This window comes from Drosophila suzukii, chromosome X (genome assembly GCF_043229965.1).
Source record: "Drosophila suzukii chromosome X, CBGP_Dsuzu_IsoJpt1.0, whole genome shotgun sequence".
Lineage (NCBI taxonomy): Eukaryota > Metazoa > Arthropoda > Insecta > Diptera > Drosophilidae > Drosophila > Drosophila suzukii.
The window spans coordinates 364,143-380,340 of NC_092084.1; the positions used below are offsets into that span (position 1 = coordinate 364,143).

Here is a 16,198-nt window from a genome sequence, read left to right on the forward strand (position 1 = left end):
TAATAACGCTCATGATACATAACTACGCCGAAAAAGTAAAACATTTTACCAGAAAAACTTCAAATGTCGTTTTAAATGGGTCCTAGTGTACGGTCTGACAATCACTTTATAATTAATTGCCACCGCAACTGAAGCACTGTGCACAGCAATCGTGGACACGTAAAAATCAAAAAGGCCTAAACAGTTGTAAAGAATTTAACTTACTTCATGGTTTTTTATTATAATTATGTTAATTCTTATCGATATTTGACGCTCTTTTTTTACTGATCATGATGCAAGAATTTTTTCATCATGATTAGTAATCATGTGCGTTCAGCAGAACTGTCGTAAGAATTCCATCAATGATCAAGTAATGTTGTTTTGCTGAACGCGGCCCTTGTTTCTATTGTTAATAATACTACTATTCGGCGAGAACTGTATATTCAAAATAGTTCAGTTTTTGTTTTTGTACATTTTTGGTATATTGGAAGATACTTATTTAGAAATAATTTATGTATTAAAATGATTGACTTGTTATTAAAAGATAATCTTTTCGAATCTTTGCAAATTGGGTTCCAATTACTTGAGTTTTGGTACCTTATAAATATGGGATATATCGATAGTATCGTTAGTGGGCAGCCCAGCTCTAGTAACGTAACCAGTAAAATAAAATATAATAATAATACAATAATACATAACAAAATATGCGAGTGGGTCAATTGCTCCGGTTCGGAAGCACTGCCTTCCGGGGCTCCACCGCTAAACAAGAATACGTGCCGCATCATAAACCCGTCGTGGAAGATGACATCAAGCGGTTAGAAGATTTCCTAATGTCCAAACCGAATGTTTTGGTTCTGACGGGCGCTGGGATCTCAACTGAATCGGGTGAGTTTCTTGATTTGCCTACACTGAGAGATTTTTGTTTTAATTACACAAAAATTTCATAATTCAAAATATGAAATGTAAAATATGTATGTAAGATTTTAGATATTGTTTATTTTTAGTTTATTTTTTTCGTTTCAATAAACTGGATTTTAAGTTCAAAATTATTTTTATTTATTATCATTATTTCTATTAATCCTTAAAAAGTTGGGAAAGAATATTCTTAGGTATTTAGCTTTGCCGCCTTAGTTCCTGGAATTCTAGATGAACATCAATAACTAACACTGAAAAATATATTCCAGGCATTCCCGACTACCGTTCCGAGGGCGTGGGACTCTACGCCCGGTCCAATCATAAGCCCGTGCAGCACATGGAGTTCGTGAAGTCATCGGCGGTGCGCAAGAGGTACTGGGCCAGGAACTTCGTAGGCTGGCCCAAGTTCTCCGCCACCCAGCCCAATTCCACGCACCATGCTCTAGCCAGGTTCGAGAGGGAGGGACGGGTCCAGGCGGTGGTCACCCAGAATGTGGATCGTTTGCATTCAAAGGCCGGTAGCCGGAACGTGGTGGAGGTCCATGGCAGTGGCTATGTAGTCAAGTGCCTGAGCTGCGAATACCGCATCGATCGGCACGAGTTGCAGAGCATACTGGCCACACTCAATCCGGCCTTCAAGGATGCCCCCGACATGATCCGACCCGACGGTGATGTGGAGATCCCCCTGGAGTACATAGAGAACTTCCGGATACCGGAGTGCGCGCAGTGCGGTGGCGATTTAAAGCCGGAAATCGTCTTCTTCGGGGACTCTGTGCCAAAGCCACGACTAGACCAGATTGCGCACATGGTCTACAACAGCGACGGTCTGCTGGTTCTGGGATCTAGTCTCTTAGTCTTCTCCGGCTACCGCGTTGTCTTGCAGATGAAGGATCTCAAGCTACCAGTGGCCATAGTCAATATAGGCGACACGCGTGCCGACCACCTGGCGGACATCAAGATTTCCGCTAAGTGCGGCGATGTAATACCCAAATTGTTTGATTTTCGCTCCTCGAAGAGCGCCAGCTAATCCTGGCTGCTCTTATTGTATATTGTACATTGTACATACATATATCTTGCAATAAATTTCAGTTATAGAAAAGGTGTATTTTTTTGACTATTAGAATTGTTTCATCAAATTTTTATGTAAGAAATATACGTACATATGTATGTACGTTTTCGTTATCATATACATACATAAATCTAAAAGAATTCCAAACTTTTTCTGTAATGCCAGATTCTAGCATTTTTGCGAGTAACGGGTCTAGCTGTCACATTCTTCAATGTGTATGGCAACGAGAATTTGATTAAAAACCAGTTGGCAAGCCCGGAAGAAGTCCTGCTTTATTTTTGAGGTTATGGCTTATTTTAGCGCAGGTTTCTGAAGCAAACTCAACGGGCGATGCACTGACACGCTTTCCCGAATAACGGTTCTCTCATTCCCCAAATCCGTTCACGTCTACTTCCTCCCCATTAGCAGATCCTCTCTCTGTGGCTCTCCCATTGACCTGTGCTGGGTGCTGAAATTCCAGCACATCCCATGGGGAGCCCGGGGGAAGGATTGGCGGGAGGGGCGGCGGTCGGGCTGCTATGCGCACTTCCGTTGTTACCGGTCCGCTCCCGTTGAATGTTTTTGTTTTTCACTCCAGCCTGCTCCGCTGCTCTCTTTGCTCCACATAAATGTACCGCAATTGAGGCATCTACCGCTGCACACACAATCACAAAGCACACAGACAGTGACACTTTTCACACGCTGTCCATTACCCCTGCCAACGCCCCCAGCTTCCCGCCTCTTCAAGAGCTGATAGAAGGAGAAAGATGCGTAGGACGCGGCACAGTGGGCAAAAATACAAGGTTACGGATTGGGATGCATTGTGTGCAACTTTTGTCCAACTTTTTTAAATGAAAAGAGGAATATGTGTACATTGTACATGCATACATGAATTCATGCATATGCACATATGTATGTATGTTGAACGAAAACATTTTATTTTAATTCTCTCTTTTATAAAACGTATATCAATGTACGATATTTTCGGAATGTGGATTGCAAAGGCATACAAAACCAGTTAAAAAGTGTATTCTGAAACTAACATTCATACATTTGTACAGTGTTCAAATGCATAATGCCTTAAAAAGTATGCTATTTATTGCGCAATTTTACCTTCCCCTTTAAATCGTATAATATTTTTGACTTGGTTTTGGGGTTATTATAAGAGATAATATTAAGTCAGCTTAGCTCAGTAAACTACCAGTGGAAAGGACCTTCTTAATATATGTGCATATGTATATCGCCAGCTGTTAAAATGGCTTTGACTCGCAACGATATTAAAAGTCCGAGTGCCCACCTGTATGTAGTTACTATTGCTTTCGACCACCACTCGACTTCCTACCCTACTTTCTTCTACGTCGCGGATTCCGGGATTTCCGATGAAGGCTCTCTCAAAACTGGAAACTTTGCGAACAAAGGCAATTGGAATCCGGTCAAGTGCGTTGTAGTTGCAAACGCCGTTCGACAACCACCGTTAGCCGGCACCGTTATGTGGCGCTCTCTCGCCCGCTCTCCCACTCTCTCGTTTTGAGAGGCTGTGCGCAACTCAATTCGATGTGGGTTCCGTTACGTCCCGAGTTCGAACGGTCTTCTCATTCTAAAATTAAGTGCCGCCGCAGCAGGAGTCGCAGTTAGTCGTACATGTTGGTACATGTAAATCGAGCACAAGTCCGTGCTTTTACCGAGCAACAACAAGCGACGGAGTCGGAAACCGGAACACGAACCTAAACCGTTAGTTTTTTTTGTGTGAAATCGAGTTATCCCAGTGTTTAAATAAACAGAATATTTTTTGGAATTTAAAGTGTGTTTATTGTTTGTTATAATTGAATTTAATGTTTCATTTGGTTAGTGGCAAATGAAAACTCTTTCTTAACCATTACTTCGCATCCTTTTCCCTTCCCCGCACCCAACTTGCTAGCACGCACATTCACACTCACGCACTTTAATTGCGTAAAAAGCCAAATGCGCAACAAACTGCACTGCCGCGCCACGCCCCTTCCAAAAACGCCCACGCCTTTACAGCAGAGAGAGAGAGCAGAAGGAGCAGATACAGAGCGGAATGCTGTGCGTATGCGTGTTTTTGACACTTCCTTTGCATTTTAGGGATACACACAATGTGCGTGTGCAGTGAAATTAAGTGAAAAGCCAAAAATCACCAGCTAACAACTATTTAAAAAATCTAAAAAACTTAAAACCTAAAGGAAAACCTCGAAAATAGGAGAATCGTGCAGTTAAAAGAAAGCCAACGCTAGAGGGCGCCCCTGCAGGCGTGTGCGTGTGCTGGTGTGTGAAGGAATTTCTCGAACGGCGAAAGCACAAAGGGGAGAGAGAGCTCAAGAGGTGAAGCCCCGTGCAGGCAGGACGACCAGTGTGCGAGCGAGATGGACAGCTCGCCGGATCTGTCGCTGAAATTGCGACGCGGTTCCAGCGATTCGCGGGATAATTTCTACATGGACTTTGCCCAAGGCATCGACTCCGATATAGAGGAGGTGGACAACACCGCCAACCCGGAAGCCGGGGAGGTACCGCCTCCGCCGCCGCCGCTGCCCACAGTCTCCCTGGCAGAGGAGGTCCTACTCCTGGTGGCGCCACCGCCCTCTTTACTGGGTCAACCACTGCCAACGCTAACAGAAACGGATGATATTCCGCCTACGCCCACGCCCCCACCGCAGCAAAGGGACGAAGAGGCGGAAGAGGAGAAGGAGCAGGAGGACGCGAATCAGGATCAAGGAGTCAGGGCAGCTCCTTCGCCACCAGGCTCACCCATTATTTCAGTCCTGGAAATGGAGCTAATTCCACCTCCTCCACTGTCGCCTTTGGAGGATGCGGGCCTACGGACAGATGACGATGACGAGGGCGAGGAACCCGACGAGGCAGAGGAGGTGGTGGCCATTCCGCCACCACAGGAAATGCAGGACACAGAAATCAATCCCGAGGAGGTGCACCCGGAGGCTGTTCAGGAAGAAAAACCCAAGGACGACAACGACGAAGAGGAGGAGGACGACGACAAGTCCACGCCACCGCCCCCCTTACCACCGCTCCCCTCCAACCTCTCCTATGTTCAGGGCCACAATCTCGGCCAGGTCACTCCGCCTCTAACCAAGTCGCCATCGAACTCGCCATCGCCGCCCGTGACTCCACCACCTTGCCCGGAACTCAACATTAGCCGCATGGTCTCGCCGCCTGCCCAGCACATCAGCCAGATCCCACCACTTACGCCCTCCGACGAGAGCGAGGGTGAAGCAGAGTCCCAGCCAAATTCGCCGCCACCCAGATTAGAGGCGGAGCAGCCACCACCCGGAATGCAGCAGGAGGATCACAGCCGCTCCCTGGACAACGAAGATGAGTCCACCACCATCACCACACCGCCCAGCAACGGCTACTCCGCCTCCTCCATCATAGCTCCTCCCCCCGAGCATTTTGCGGAACTGGAGGAGGACAGGGGCTTCATACCGCCACCGCCCTTAGAGCCAGAGCCCGACGAGGAGGAGGAGGAGGAGGAGGAGGAGGAGGAGCTGACCAAGGAGACGGATGAGATATCCGTGGACAGGGAATCGCTGCAGGATCAGGGCGGCGACAGTATTAGTTCTCCGCGGCCAGCCAGCATCTTGACGGGATCCATTTCCACATCCGTTGGCGGCGGAGCTGCCGGTTCGCCGAAGCTCGACAGTCGCGGGCCGAGTCGCAGTGGCAGCCAGCGCTCGCAACTGAGATCGGGATCACAGCAGGGATCTGCGCCAGGGTCCCGGGGTGGCTCTCGACTAGGATCCCGCACGGGATCCGTGGCCTCCGCCCAGGCAGCTGATGTCCTCTCCCCGCAGGCCTCCCTCAAGTCACAGACTTCCGTTCGCTCGCAGGGCCACACATCCGTGCGCAGCTCGGCGGGATCCATCAAGTCCGGATCTCATCGGGTGCAAAGTCCGCCGGCCGGAGAGGGAGCTCCGGCAATGCCTTCGCCCCCACTGATGAGAAGTCCCCCGCCGGAACTGGCCCGCCAGATGCACAGTCCACCCAGGATCACCACGCCGCCGAGGGTCTGCAGTCCGCCGCTGGTCAGCAGTCCACCCAAACTGGCCGAATCCGCGGCCGCTGCCGTGGGAGTCGCCGCCGGAGTCAAGGAGCAGATCGGGTGAGTGTCACAAAAATGAAAGCGGTGATTGGGACAACAGCATACAAACATTTCAAGTGGATTATCCACAACGATAAGTACCTATAATATAAACTCCATTTAAAACCCAGACTCGCTATTTAGACTCGCCTAAATTTGGCTTAACTTGAGATGCAAATCTTTTAGGGATTCAGGCTTAAGAAACTTTTAAGCGCAGAGCGCTTCTTGGGATGCTGCTCTCCTATCGCGTACCTTACTGAACCATCTTGTCTGGTTTCGTGTTCCTTCGGGCACTTCATTAATTGCATAATCGTCCTTAGAACGCCGCGCGTCCTTATCCCCAATTTCATCTAACAACGTACGGCGAAGTCGTTCACGTCAGCCTCCATTAGGCGCTGCTAATAGCTCGGCAAAACTGTTTGGCTTGTGTGCTCGTGCTACCACCGTGTCGGTGCATTCCCTACTCCTCCACTTGGTCCTCTGGCACCTCTCCGAACCCCTACTGCCACGAAAGCGCCAGCTGCACTCGCTTCGCTGCGCCGCTGTGGCGTTGTCTGCCTGCATCCCCTACAGCCTCCCCTCGGCATTAATTAAACAACCGTTTCCAGAGCAACACCCTGACAAGTTTCATGCCGTAAGCAGAGCCGTAAACTGAGAGAAACAGGGGGTACTCACCGAGAAATATTACTAAACAGCTTAGAATGGGAAACCACAGAGATTCAAGCTGATGTGCTCTACGTCCCCAAAACCTTTGTGAGTTATCAGCTCCGCTCCAATGGATAACAATTCAATTCTAGACGTTCGTAGTGTCTCGTTCAGTGGAAGGACCACACGGCGTATGCGGCATTTGAAGTGCGTATACGCCTGGTGTGCAGCATGGTGGGGGAGGCACGGGAGGCTTTACAGGTGAACACGGCCCTTGCCTGTAGCTGCTCGATTGGCTTGACATGCACAAATTGTTGCAGCTCAAAAAAAAAAGCATGAAAAAGAGCAGAACCGAGGAGGTGAAAGGTAAAAATGATGACCTGGCAGGTTGTTGTCCTCGGCCATTGCCACGCCCATTATTATGGCGCCAAAAGCAAGCGGCTCGACTGGAAATTGCCCAGCCACTGCCAGCCAACCGAAAGACCCCCGAGCACCACCGCAAAATGGGTCAATTGAATGTTTGTTGTGCCATGTGCTCAGTGGCAACTTTTGTGTTGCCAGTGCGGTTTTCGCATTTGTCCGAATGCAAGGAGCCCTCATTAATGGACATTTCCAGGCCGTCTTTTGTCCGGACTCGGAGCACGGAGCCTCGGATCCGGGGTGAATGCTTTCGCACTCGTGAATATTTGATGTCTTCCGCCTTTCGAGCCGGAAATTAACTGCCCCAGCTGACTGACAGGCAACCGGATTGATGGTTGCTGATTGAGTCCCGGCTCTTCCGATCGATCCGTGTCCATTTATCTTGGTATCAATAAGTGTCACTGGCGAACAAGCAGGCTGGTCAAGGTGTGAAAGGGGTAGAGACAAGCTTTCATTCATCTTCTTGTCCCTTTAGAAAATATCTTAAAACATTCTCTGCCGCTCTTTCTATCCCACGCTAAATAGAAAATTGAACTCTTACATCCCATTGTCAGAAGGATAATCCACTCAAATCACTTTGGTTCCTTGTTACCTCACTGCAAATTGCCACCATGATGGCGAGTTACTTGTGTAGTAGCGCTCCTCAAAGTGTTTGCTGCACAGACCGCGTTTGTTTGCCCTCTTTGACTTTGTGCTGCAGGTGCAGTAGAATCATGGGGAAGCGATGGAAAGCTGGCTGGTTCGCCTTCCATTTATGCAACAGTCAGGGCAAAAGGTTACCGTCGCGTCGGGTTAACAACCCCAAAAACTCAGGTACAAAAAAGGACCCCGGCACGCAGCACGCTTTTAGAAATCGGATTACAAGAGCGCCTGAGTGCACAGCCCACACAATTTCTGCCCCTCCCTATGTGGCATGCACTGCTGTCTCTGTTTGTATTTGTGTTGATGGATGTGTCCTGATGTCAAGGTTATTTGTAATCCCAAAAACCCTCTCCAAAACCACAGGACAGGGTCCCTCAACAAACGTTGCCATTCTTACTTTCCCATTATTCATTTTTAAAAGCTAAAAAAAACATAGTATTCAATTCCCCAAAACCGAAAAATATAAATAGTTAAAAGCATATTAAGTATTTAATATTTGTTGTTTTTAGCAATATTGATTCTTCTAAATCTGTTTAATTCTCTAATTACAATATTTAAGTTAAAGTGTTCCTCAAAACTAACACATTTGTGACACTGAACAATGCGACTTCTCGTGAGCCCTCAACCAGATGTCGTAATGATGCTCGGCATTACTTTCGAGTGGTTCTCGATTTGAAAAAGCAATGGGGTCTAGCCTCGATTTGAATGCGAATAAATGATGCGTGCTCGGATCTCATGGATCTGTTGGCATGGGAAGCGTGTGAAGCAGGATGTGGGCCCTCGAAAAGTACACCCACCCCCTTTTTTCGAATCCACCTGTCATCCGACATGTGTCATGTGCATGCCGCTCCGCCTTAATTAAACATCCCAATCACGTACTGAAAATATTTCATATTTCCATTAAGCCAGCAAACATACTAGGATTGTGTGAGTGCCGCCAGCTAAAATACAGGCACAAATCCCCGTATTCACTTATAGGGGGTACAGTGCGAATTGGGTTTATCAAGACTTTTCTTTTGAAATAATAAAGAATTAGGTTTATCAGGACTTTTGTACTGTAGTCCTATGGTTCTATAGTATAGGGCGCTGTTTTTAATTAATAAAGCAAAGCAAACAATTATTTAAAAGCCACCTCCTTACAGTACCAGTAGCTATATAAATATTACTCTCTTTGAAGAGGTCTTAGTAATGACACTTTAAAATCACCCTATAGAAAATTATTTAATCTCACCACCAAAAATTGCGAAACGCACTGTATAGTTCGCATGTGTATCCCGATTTGTGCTGTGTCCACTAGACAGCGATTAGTTTCAATTGCCCGTGGCGAATGGTTGGGGACTTTTCATTAAGTTTCTGTTTTGAGTGGGTATTGTTCTTTTTTTCGCTAGCTCTATGTGTTTATCTTGATCCGAGTCTGAATATGCGTTGGCATCCGTACATGTGTCCCTATTTGTATCTGTTATTAAGCGCAATTTCGGAGCGCACGCTGTGTTTGCCGGTGGGTGGAAGCCGGGGGAGGTGGGTGCTCCGGAAGGACAGAGATTCCACCTAGGTCTAGGTGTCTATAAATAGTGGCTCATCTTCTTGCAGGGCTTAAAGTTTATTCGAAGGCTGGCGACTTGACACCAAGTTCAATGTATCCGCGGCGGAAATGTCTGGCATCCGATACAATAAATCCCCGCACACGCGATTTATACATACATATGTATATTCATACTCGCATATATACGATTTGAAGGGGAGACCATTATTTAATTAAGCCAGCCGTATGTATTTGTATCTGCAAAATCGGGTGCGGGGCCCAGAACCCAGTCCACCGATTCAGTGAGCCCACGTCGGTCCGCCAATCCAGCCACGCATACCATATACTCGTTGATCCCACTAATGTCGGTCGCATCCGGTTCCTCCTCTTCTTCTTCATCTTCCGCTTCCAGCTCAAGCAGCTGCACCGCCGAGCCGCCGGAGCCACTGAAGCCGGAGCCACTGAAGCCGTCAATAGCCACGGTGAGCTACCAGGATGAGCAGAAGCCCCCTGCGGTGGTCACCAGCCAGCCGAGGTCGCACTTCACGAGCAGCCACCACCACTACCACTTGCCGCACCAGTTCCAGCATCCGCACCACCAGAACCACCACACCCACAGTGTGCGGGTACCCACGCCCACTGTGCCCAGTAGCTATGCCCCGCCCGCCGACAGCGGTAGCAGCAGTTCTCCCGTGGACCGCCGCCGGCTCTTCATGGAGGCAGCTCCTCCGGCCGCCGCCGGAGGGTCCCTAATGGGCACCCCCGCCGAGCCAGCGGTGGCCATATCCCCGGGCCGAGTCTCAGCCCGCTCGGGATCGCAGCACCACGTGACCATCGACGAGTCCAGTCTGCCCAGCCACAAAGGCAACATCCAGGAGACACCGGGGCCAAGTGGCCTGATCATTGGCGGCGGAAATGGCGACGGCGATCGGGACATTGGAGGCGGCGGGCCCGACAGCTCGGATCCGCCCTCCTCACCCGGAGGCAGCAGCTCCCAGCCGGCCCTCAGCGGGAGTCAGGCGGACGGACAGCTGGCGCTGATGTACCACTCGCACCAGCTGACCAATTATCCGGTGCTGCCCGCCATCAAGCGCACTCACCGGCCATCTTTCGTTTACCCGCCGATGCCGAGGGTTAAGGCGTAAGTATATCATATAAAAGATATAACATAAATGTTATCCGTTAAGGGTGCCAGAGGTTCCAGGTCACTGAACTGATTACCGACAGATTATTTTCATTGGTATATAACATCCCAGATTTGTTTATATTACAGCGGCGATGCACTGGCCACTCTGTTCTCCGCACTCTACGGGAAACTGTTGGTCGTGATGGGAATAGCATTTCCAATGGCAGAGGTTATATCGACCTATATCCCACCCTCTTTCTATGAGGTGAGTTCTATATATCTCTATCTTGGGAGGAACGGGTACTGAAAACCTAATGAACATTGTGGATTCTTTTAATGTGTTTAGTGAAGGCACTTACTTATTTTGTGTTGTTGTAATTATCTAGGTGTACTATTTGTATTTGTACATCGGCAGCATGATATTCCTGCTTTTTATGTACGCCACTTTGCTATGGGGACGTCCTAAATTGCCAGTTCCAATTGGTAAGTTGTGTTGAGGATCTTAAGGGGTATTTGAATGGTATAACGGCAGGGATGTCTCCTTTTTCCCACAGCCACTTCCCCGAACAAGTCGACGACGAAGGCAAGTGGAACAGATAGCATGGACGAATCGGATACGGATAGTAACTCCGTGCACCACCGACTTCCTCCGGCGATTCCCGTGCGGCGTCCATCGCTCCTCTCGCCACTTGGAAGACGGGATGCCCACTACGGTAGCTTTTATCTGCGCATGGGGGCCGTCGGTGAGTGTGAACAATACCGATTAAAAAGCCTGACATGCATGATTATATGCGTAAGGGATACTTATGTTTCTTGAATGTAATCCACCCGGCTTTTGCCAATACATAAGTACTACTAAAAGCTCATCAAAAATCCCCCTTCACAATTACAGCGTTCGGAATTGGCAGCATGATCTATTCGGGTCTGGAGTTTGGACAGTATTTCGAACTTAATCCGGACACCAAGTGCCACAACGTTCTGCTGGCCCTGACGCCGGCCACCCGTATGGCCTTCATCTTCATCCAAATGTACTTCATCTTCCTGAACAACGAACAGATCAAGGTTTATCGATACAAGATTATTGCTCGCTTCGGTCTGATGCACATGATTGGTACGAATCTGGCCGTTTGGCTTAATGTTCTCATCCAGGAGACGAAGCACGAGATATTGACGTTCTACAATCCGGAGAATCGCACGCTGAGGATTTCGCACAGGATACCGGGACACTCCAGGGGGCATGCCATAATTCAGCACGATCCGACGGCCCATTTGCGGGTTGCGAGGGGCCTCAAGGGACCGTACCAGATCTTCGAGTGCCGGCGAACCAATATCATTGGAACTCTGGTGCAGGATGCCTCGCCGTTTCTGTTCCCCTGTACCATTGAGTACTCGTTGATATGCGCGGCCATATTGTACGTGATGTGGAGAAGCATCTCAAGGCCCCAGACGCCCACGCCGCAGCGTCCGGATATGATCAGTTCGCCGATGAAGCGATCTCCGCACCACTATTCCGTGGACTGTGCCAGGGCCCACAAGGGCCTGTTCGTGGGCATTCTTATTTTGGTGCTGACTATCATATCGCTGATCATCTTCTTTGTGCTGATCTCACGGCCCGAGTTTGTGGCCCTGGCCGTTACTGAGGTGACAATTTGTGAGCTTCTCATCTACGGAACGGCCACGATAGCCACTTTGGTCGGGATGATTCAGATCCGACATCTGCAGTACGATGCCTACAGGAGTTTCTCGCTGGATGACATACTCTTGGTCGGCGCGCAGACAGGCTCGTTTCTGTACAACATCTTTACAGTCATAGCCGGGCACTTTACCCTGCGGAGTGACGATATGTTGGTGCCTATAAATGCCCTGGCCTCCATCGTGCAGACCGCCTGCCAGACGATGTTTATTTTGGACGCCAGTCGCCGGCAGGCCGTCAGCCCGGAGCACTTGCGCAAGAAGCCGGGCCGTGAGATCGTCACCTTCATGCTGGTCGTGAACCTGGCCATGTGGGCCATCAGTACGCTGGAGAAGTCCCGCGCAGAGTCACATCCCATTCAGCTAAACTTCTACGGCTTGTGGGCCTGGACGATCATCACGCATGTGTCGATGCCCCTGGCCATATTCTACAGGTTCCACTCGACGGTGTGCCTGTGCGAGATCTGGAAGAGGGCCTACAAGCTGAAGCCCACGTACATGTGAGAATTCGCCCGCTCGCGCATCCAGAGCATTGCGCAGCAGCAGCAATTCTGCGAGGATCTCAAGACGAACCTGTCCTACTGCTACTGCTCCACTACGCTGGCTGGCGGCGAGCTGGAGACCGTCGAGGAGGTGGAGAGCGGGGAGAGTAATTCGGCGGAGGAGGGAAGAGCACCGGCCGGAGGATCTGCAGGGTCGGCAGCATCAGCAGGATCAGAGGGAGCAGGAGAGGCAGGAGGAGCAGCAGGAGCAGAGGGGCAACAGGGCGGCGATGGCAGCTGTGGACTGAGGGCACCCATCCGGGCGCTGTCGCCGCAGTCCCTCAACACGGAAAAGGCCTTCTGTCCGGTTTACGTGATCAACGGCGAATGAGTTTACGCGCACTTTGAGTTCATCGACGCGATCAGCGGCCATGAGCTCAGCTTTGTCTAGGACTTGCACCCGCTGGGCTCCACAATACCAATCCACCCACCAACGAAACAGAAACCAGAGAACTAGGAACCCATCTTCGAGAACCACCAAAGCCAAACATAAACCCAATGGGATGCAAGCGTCGAAAGCCCAAAACATATCCTAGAAAAGAAACATTATAAAGAAAAGGTAATCCAAAGGGTCCCAAGTATGGAACAATATAAGATAAATCAATCGGGTAACCACCACAAGACCCAAAGCAAATATAAATTATTGAAGAAACCCCAAACAATGTCATTAGGGCGTATAGGCAATAAATTTCCAAGCAATTGTCACTAGTGCGTATACGCAATATATTAAATGGTTTAAACTCAACGTTCACTTACTACCAGAAAGTATTTTGCCTGACAACAAACCTCAAATCCAATATTTTCCACTTAAGAAAAGAGGAAATTACCAGTGATTGGATGGATATTTTATTTTGAGGCATCTTTGTATCAATCGAAAGCCCCGATTTGTAGGTAACTTCCATTTGGTAGCAGGTGAGCGATCTGAGAAGTATTGTAGGCAAAACACGTAACCGTAGATGAAGACATGTTTACCCCTTACACACAATTCCGAAAATCTAAGAATTAAAGTTTGATAAATGTTGAAAAAGGTCGCAATCAAAAAACTAGACAACATTTTATACATTTATAAATAGTTACTGACTGAGGATCAGCAAAACGGGTTGTGAACCAACCGCACTACGATGTATGCCGCTAAACTAACGATCAACCAAATATAGAGCAGATATACCGAATATGTATAACCCAAGATAGCGAGTTCTATCAATGATATTTACAAGGATAATTAATCGGCGTTCCAAAGCACTTTGGATGTATTGCAAAAATAAAAAGTTAAATGAAAAAGAAACGGAATAAGAGATGAAGTTTTGAAAGAGGAGAAGAATACGGATAGGAGAAGTCATTAACCCCACCAGAAATCGAGAAACGCAAAAGTTATTAGAGAACACTGTACTACAAAGTAGACGGTTTACACAGCCTAGCACCTAAGGATATATACTCACATGCATATGTAGATGCTCAATCCAAACTGCAAAAGCCCCTTTTAAGCCCAACCCGTGCTTGTTTGATCCCCTTGTTGAGATTCCTTATTTTTAGCATAGAATTTACCACAATTTTTAAATTAAATCCGAGATAAAAGACATGGAGAGCTCTTGTTAGGAACCTTGTTTCGCCCGAATAGATTTTTATGTGATACGTTTGTGCTTGTTCCAGCTCCAGTAATCCCCAACAAACCCCATTTCAGTATTATGAAAGCTCAAAAATTGTAGAAGGACAAATCAAGAGATTGCTAAAAATTCCAATGAAATAACTTACTATAAGACGCACAAATCTATTTAAGGAGGTATAAATATGTCTGTGTTTTTTTTTGTCTACCATAATGGTATAAGTTATCTAGGATATAGACCCCACTTACACATACGATGCGATATATATATTTTCAATGCCAAAGAGTTCTTTATGTAGCCTACGTTGTAATCGCTTTCTTGTTGAGTTCGAGTATTTTGAATCTACTGACTAATTAATTGTATATTCAAAGTTATGAATGCCAAAATCGAAATCAAAACCAAAAAGAAAAACAAAAATAATAAGAAAAAACAATATATATATATATTAAATTAGTTATTTCAATTTTATACTCGTACTAAATTTTTAACTAGAATTAACTGTAACTTTGTATGCATTTTCTTACATGTATTTATTGTACGCCAACTCGAAACATTGTTCGAAAAATCGCATATTCAGCGAAAAATCAAAATTGAAAATTGTATTGTATTTACAGCCGATTACATTAGAATTTATTGAAACTAAGTAGATATGATGAGAGATCGAACTCATTAGAGGAACTCCTATTCTATGTAGAATCGAAACGAAAATCGAAACCAGCAAAATGACATTTTATGCAAAATTAATAAAAATTAAAAGAAAAACGAAAAAAAAACCAACGGAAATATTCAAGTTATACCCGACAACCACTATTTGTTCTTATTATTCAAAAAGGGAAATTAAATAAAATGAAATTATAGTATTTGTGGGACTCACTTAAAAATTCTAACTAAGATGAGAACTTATTGTACGACTATTCCTATTCGTTTCTATAACTATTTCTCAATGGATCTTAAATTGGTTTTTAACCCATAAACCATAATAAATAAATTCTTTGAAATTTCTCTACACTCTTTCGTAAGTTTCTAAAAAGTGTTTCTGGATGTTTGTTTTTGCTTTATTCTGAAAGGTTTCATTTCTTTCTTCGAAATTTTTAACCCTATATTCTATATTTCAGTAGCTATTAAGATGAATTGATTAGTATTCCTTAGGAATATATGTATTATTCAAATAGTAAGATCATTTACAGTTCCGTTACAGATAAATTACTTCTGATTCCTATTTAAGGAACAACTTTCAAGCAATTTCTAAATATTTCTCATAATACTCAACCAATACAACTTGACTAAGCCTAGGAAGAGCAATTTGTATTAAGTGTTACAAGTATTTATATGTATTTACAATAATGGCTATGAAAATAAAGTTAAAACACGACATAAAACTAGTCGTAAATGTTCTGTGTTCCCCGAAAACAAATACACCACCACTCTGTACACCCGAAAGACAACTATATTGACTATAAAAGAGCAGTAAATATGCAATAAATATGAATAATAAATTGAAACGTATTTCGATTACTATGCAAAATGCCGATGCTTTTCTATGTGGGTCATAAAGAATTAAATAATGTTCTACATAGCGATAAAAAGTGCGCTTTTCGAAGTCTCAGGGTGGGGTTTTCAAGTGGGCAGGGTAGCTTGGGGGTTTTCAGGGGTTCTGGGAGGGAACTTTCGGAGGGCTTTTGGGTGGCACTGCTTAGGCTGGGGAATAGGCGCAGTAGCACCTACAGATACAGAGCTGAAGCTGTAGCAGTATTACTCGCAATTGTATCTCGAACCGCGGGCATGTATCTATGAGTTCGTGCTACACCCCAACACCCCCGATTTTGCATCTTTCAGAGCGAGATGGCCTAAGAACTTCCCCAACGTTTCTCAAGCTCCCTCTCTCTTTCAGACCCTTTGTGGATGCTGTTTCCCCTGATTTGCACTGCAATCTGTGGATGCCATGTACTATATTC

The 16,198-nt window shown here is 46.5% G+C and overlaps 3 protein-coding genes across 4 annotated transcripts in view; 2 read left to right on the forward strand and 1 right to left on the reverse strand.

Moving 5' to 3' along the window:
* The window catches only part of RpL35 (Ribosomal protein L35), a 187,574-nt gene that overhangs the window by 9,491 nt on the left and 161,885 nt on the right, over positions 1–16,198 (reverse strand). The gene's annotated exons all lie outside the window — the stretch shown is intronic.
* Positions 610–1,993, forward strand: Sirt4 (Sirtuin 4). Its single transcript, XM_017081265.4, has 2 exons — positions 610–864; positions 1,164–1,993. The coding sequence occupies exons 1-2, from the start codon at positions 684–686 to the stop codon at positions 1,919–1,921; spliced, it is 939 nt and encodes a 312-aa protein (XP_016936754.1). The 5' UTR covers positions 610–683; the 3' UTR covers positions 1,922–1,993.
* Positions 3,522–15,249, forward strand: OtopLc (Otopetrin-like c). Its single transcript, XM_065867756.2, has 7 exons — positions 3,522–3,673; positions 4,046–6,071; positions 9,692–10,420; positions 10,553–10,670; positions 10,792–10,888; positions 10,960–11,148; positions 11,298–15,249. The coding sequence occupies exons 2-7, from the start codon at positions 4,324–4,326 to the stop codon at positions 12,599–12,601; spliced, it is 4,185 nt and encodes a 1,394-aa protein (XP_065723828.2). The 5' UTR covers positions 3,522–3,673; positions 4,046–4,323; the 3' UTR covers positions 12,602–15,249.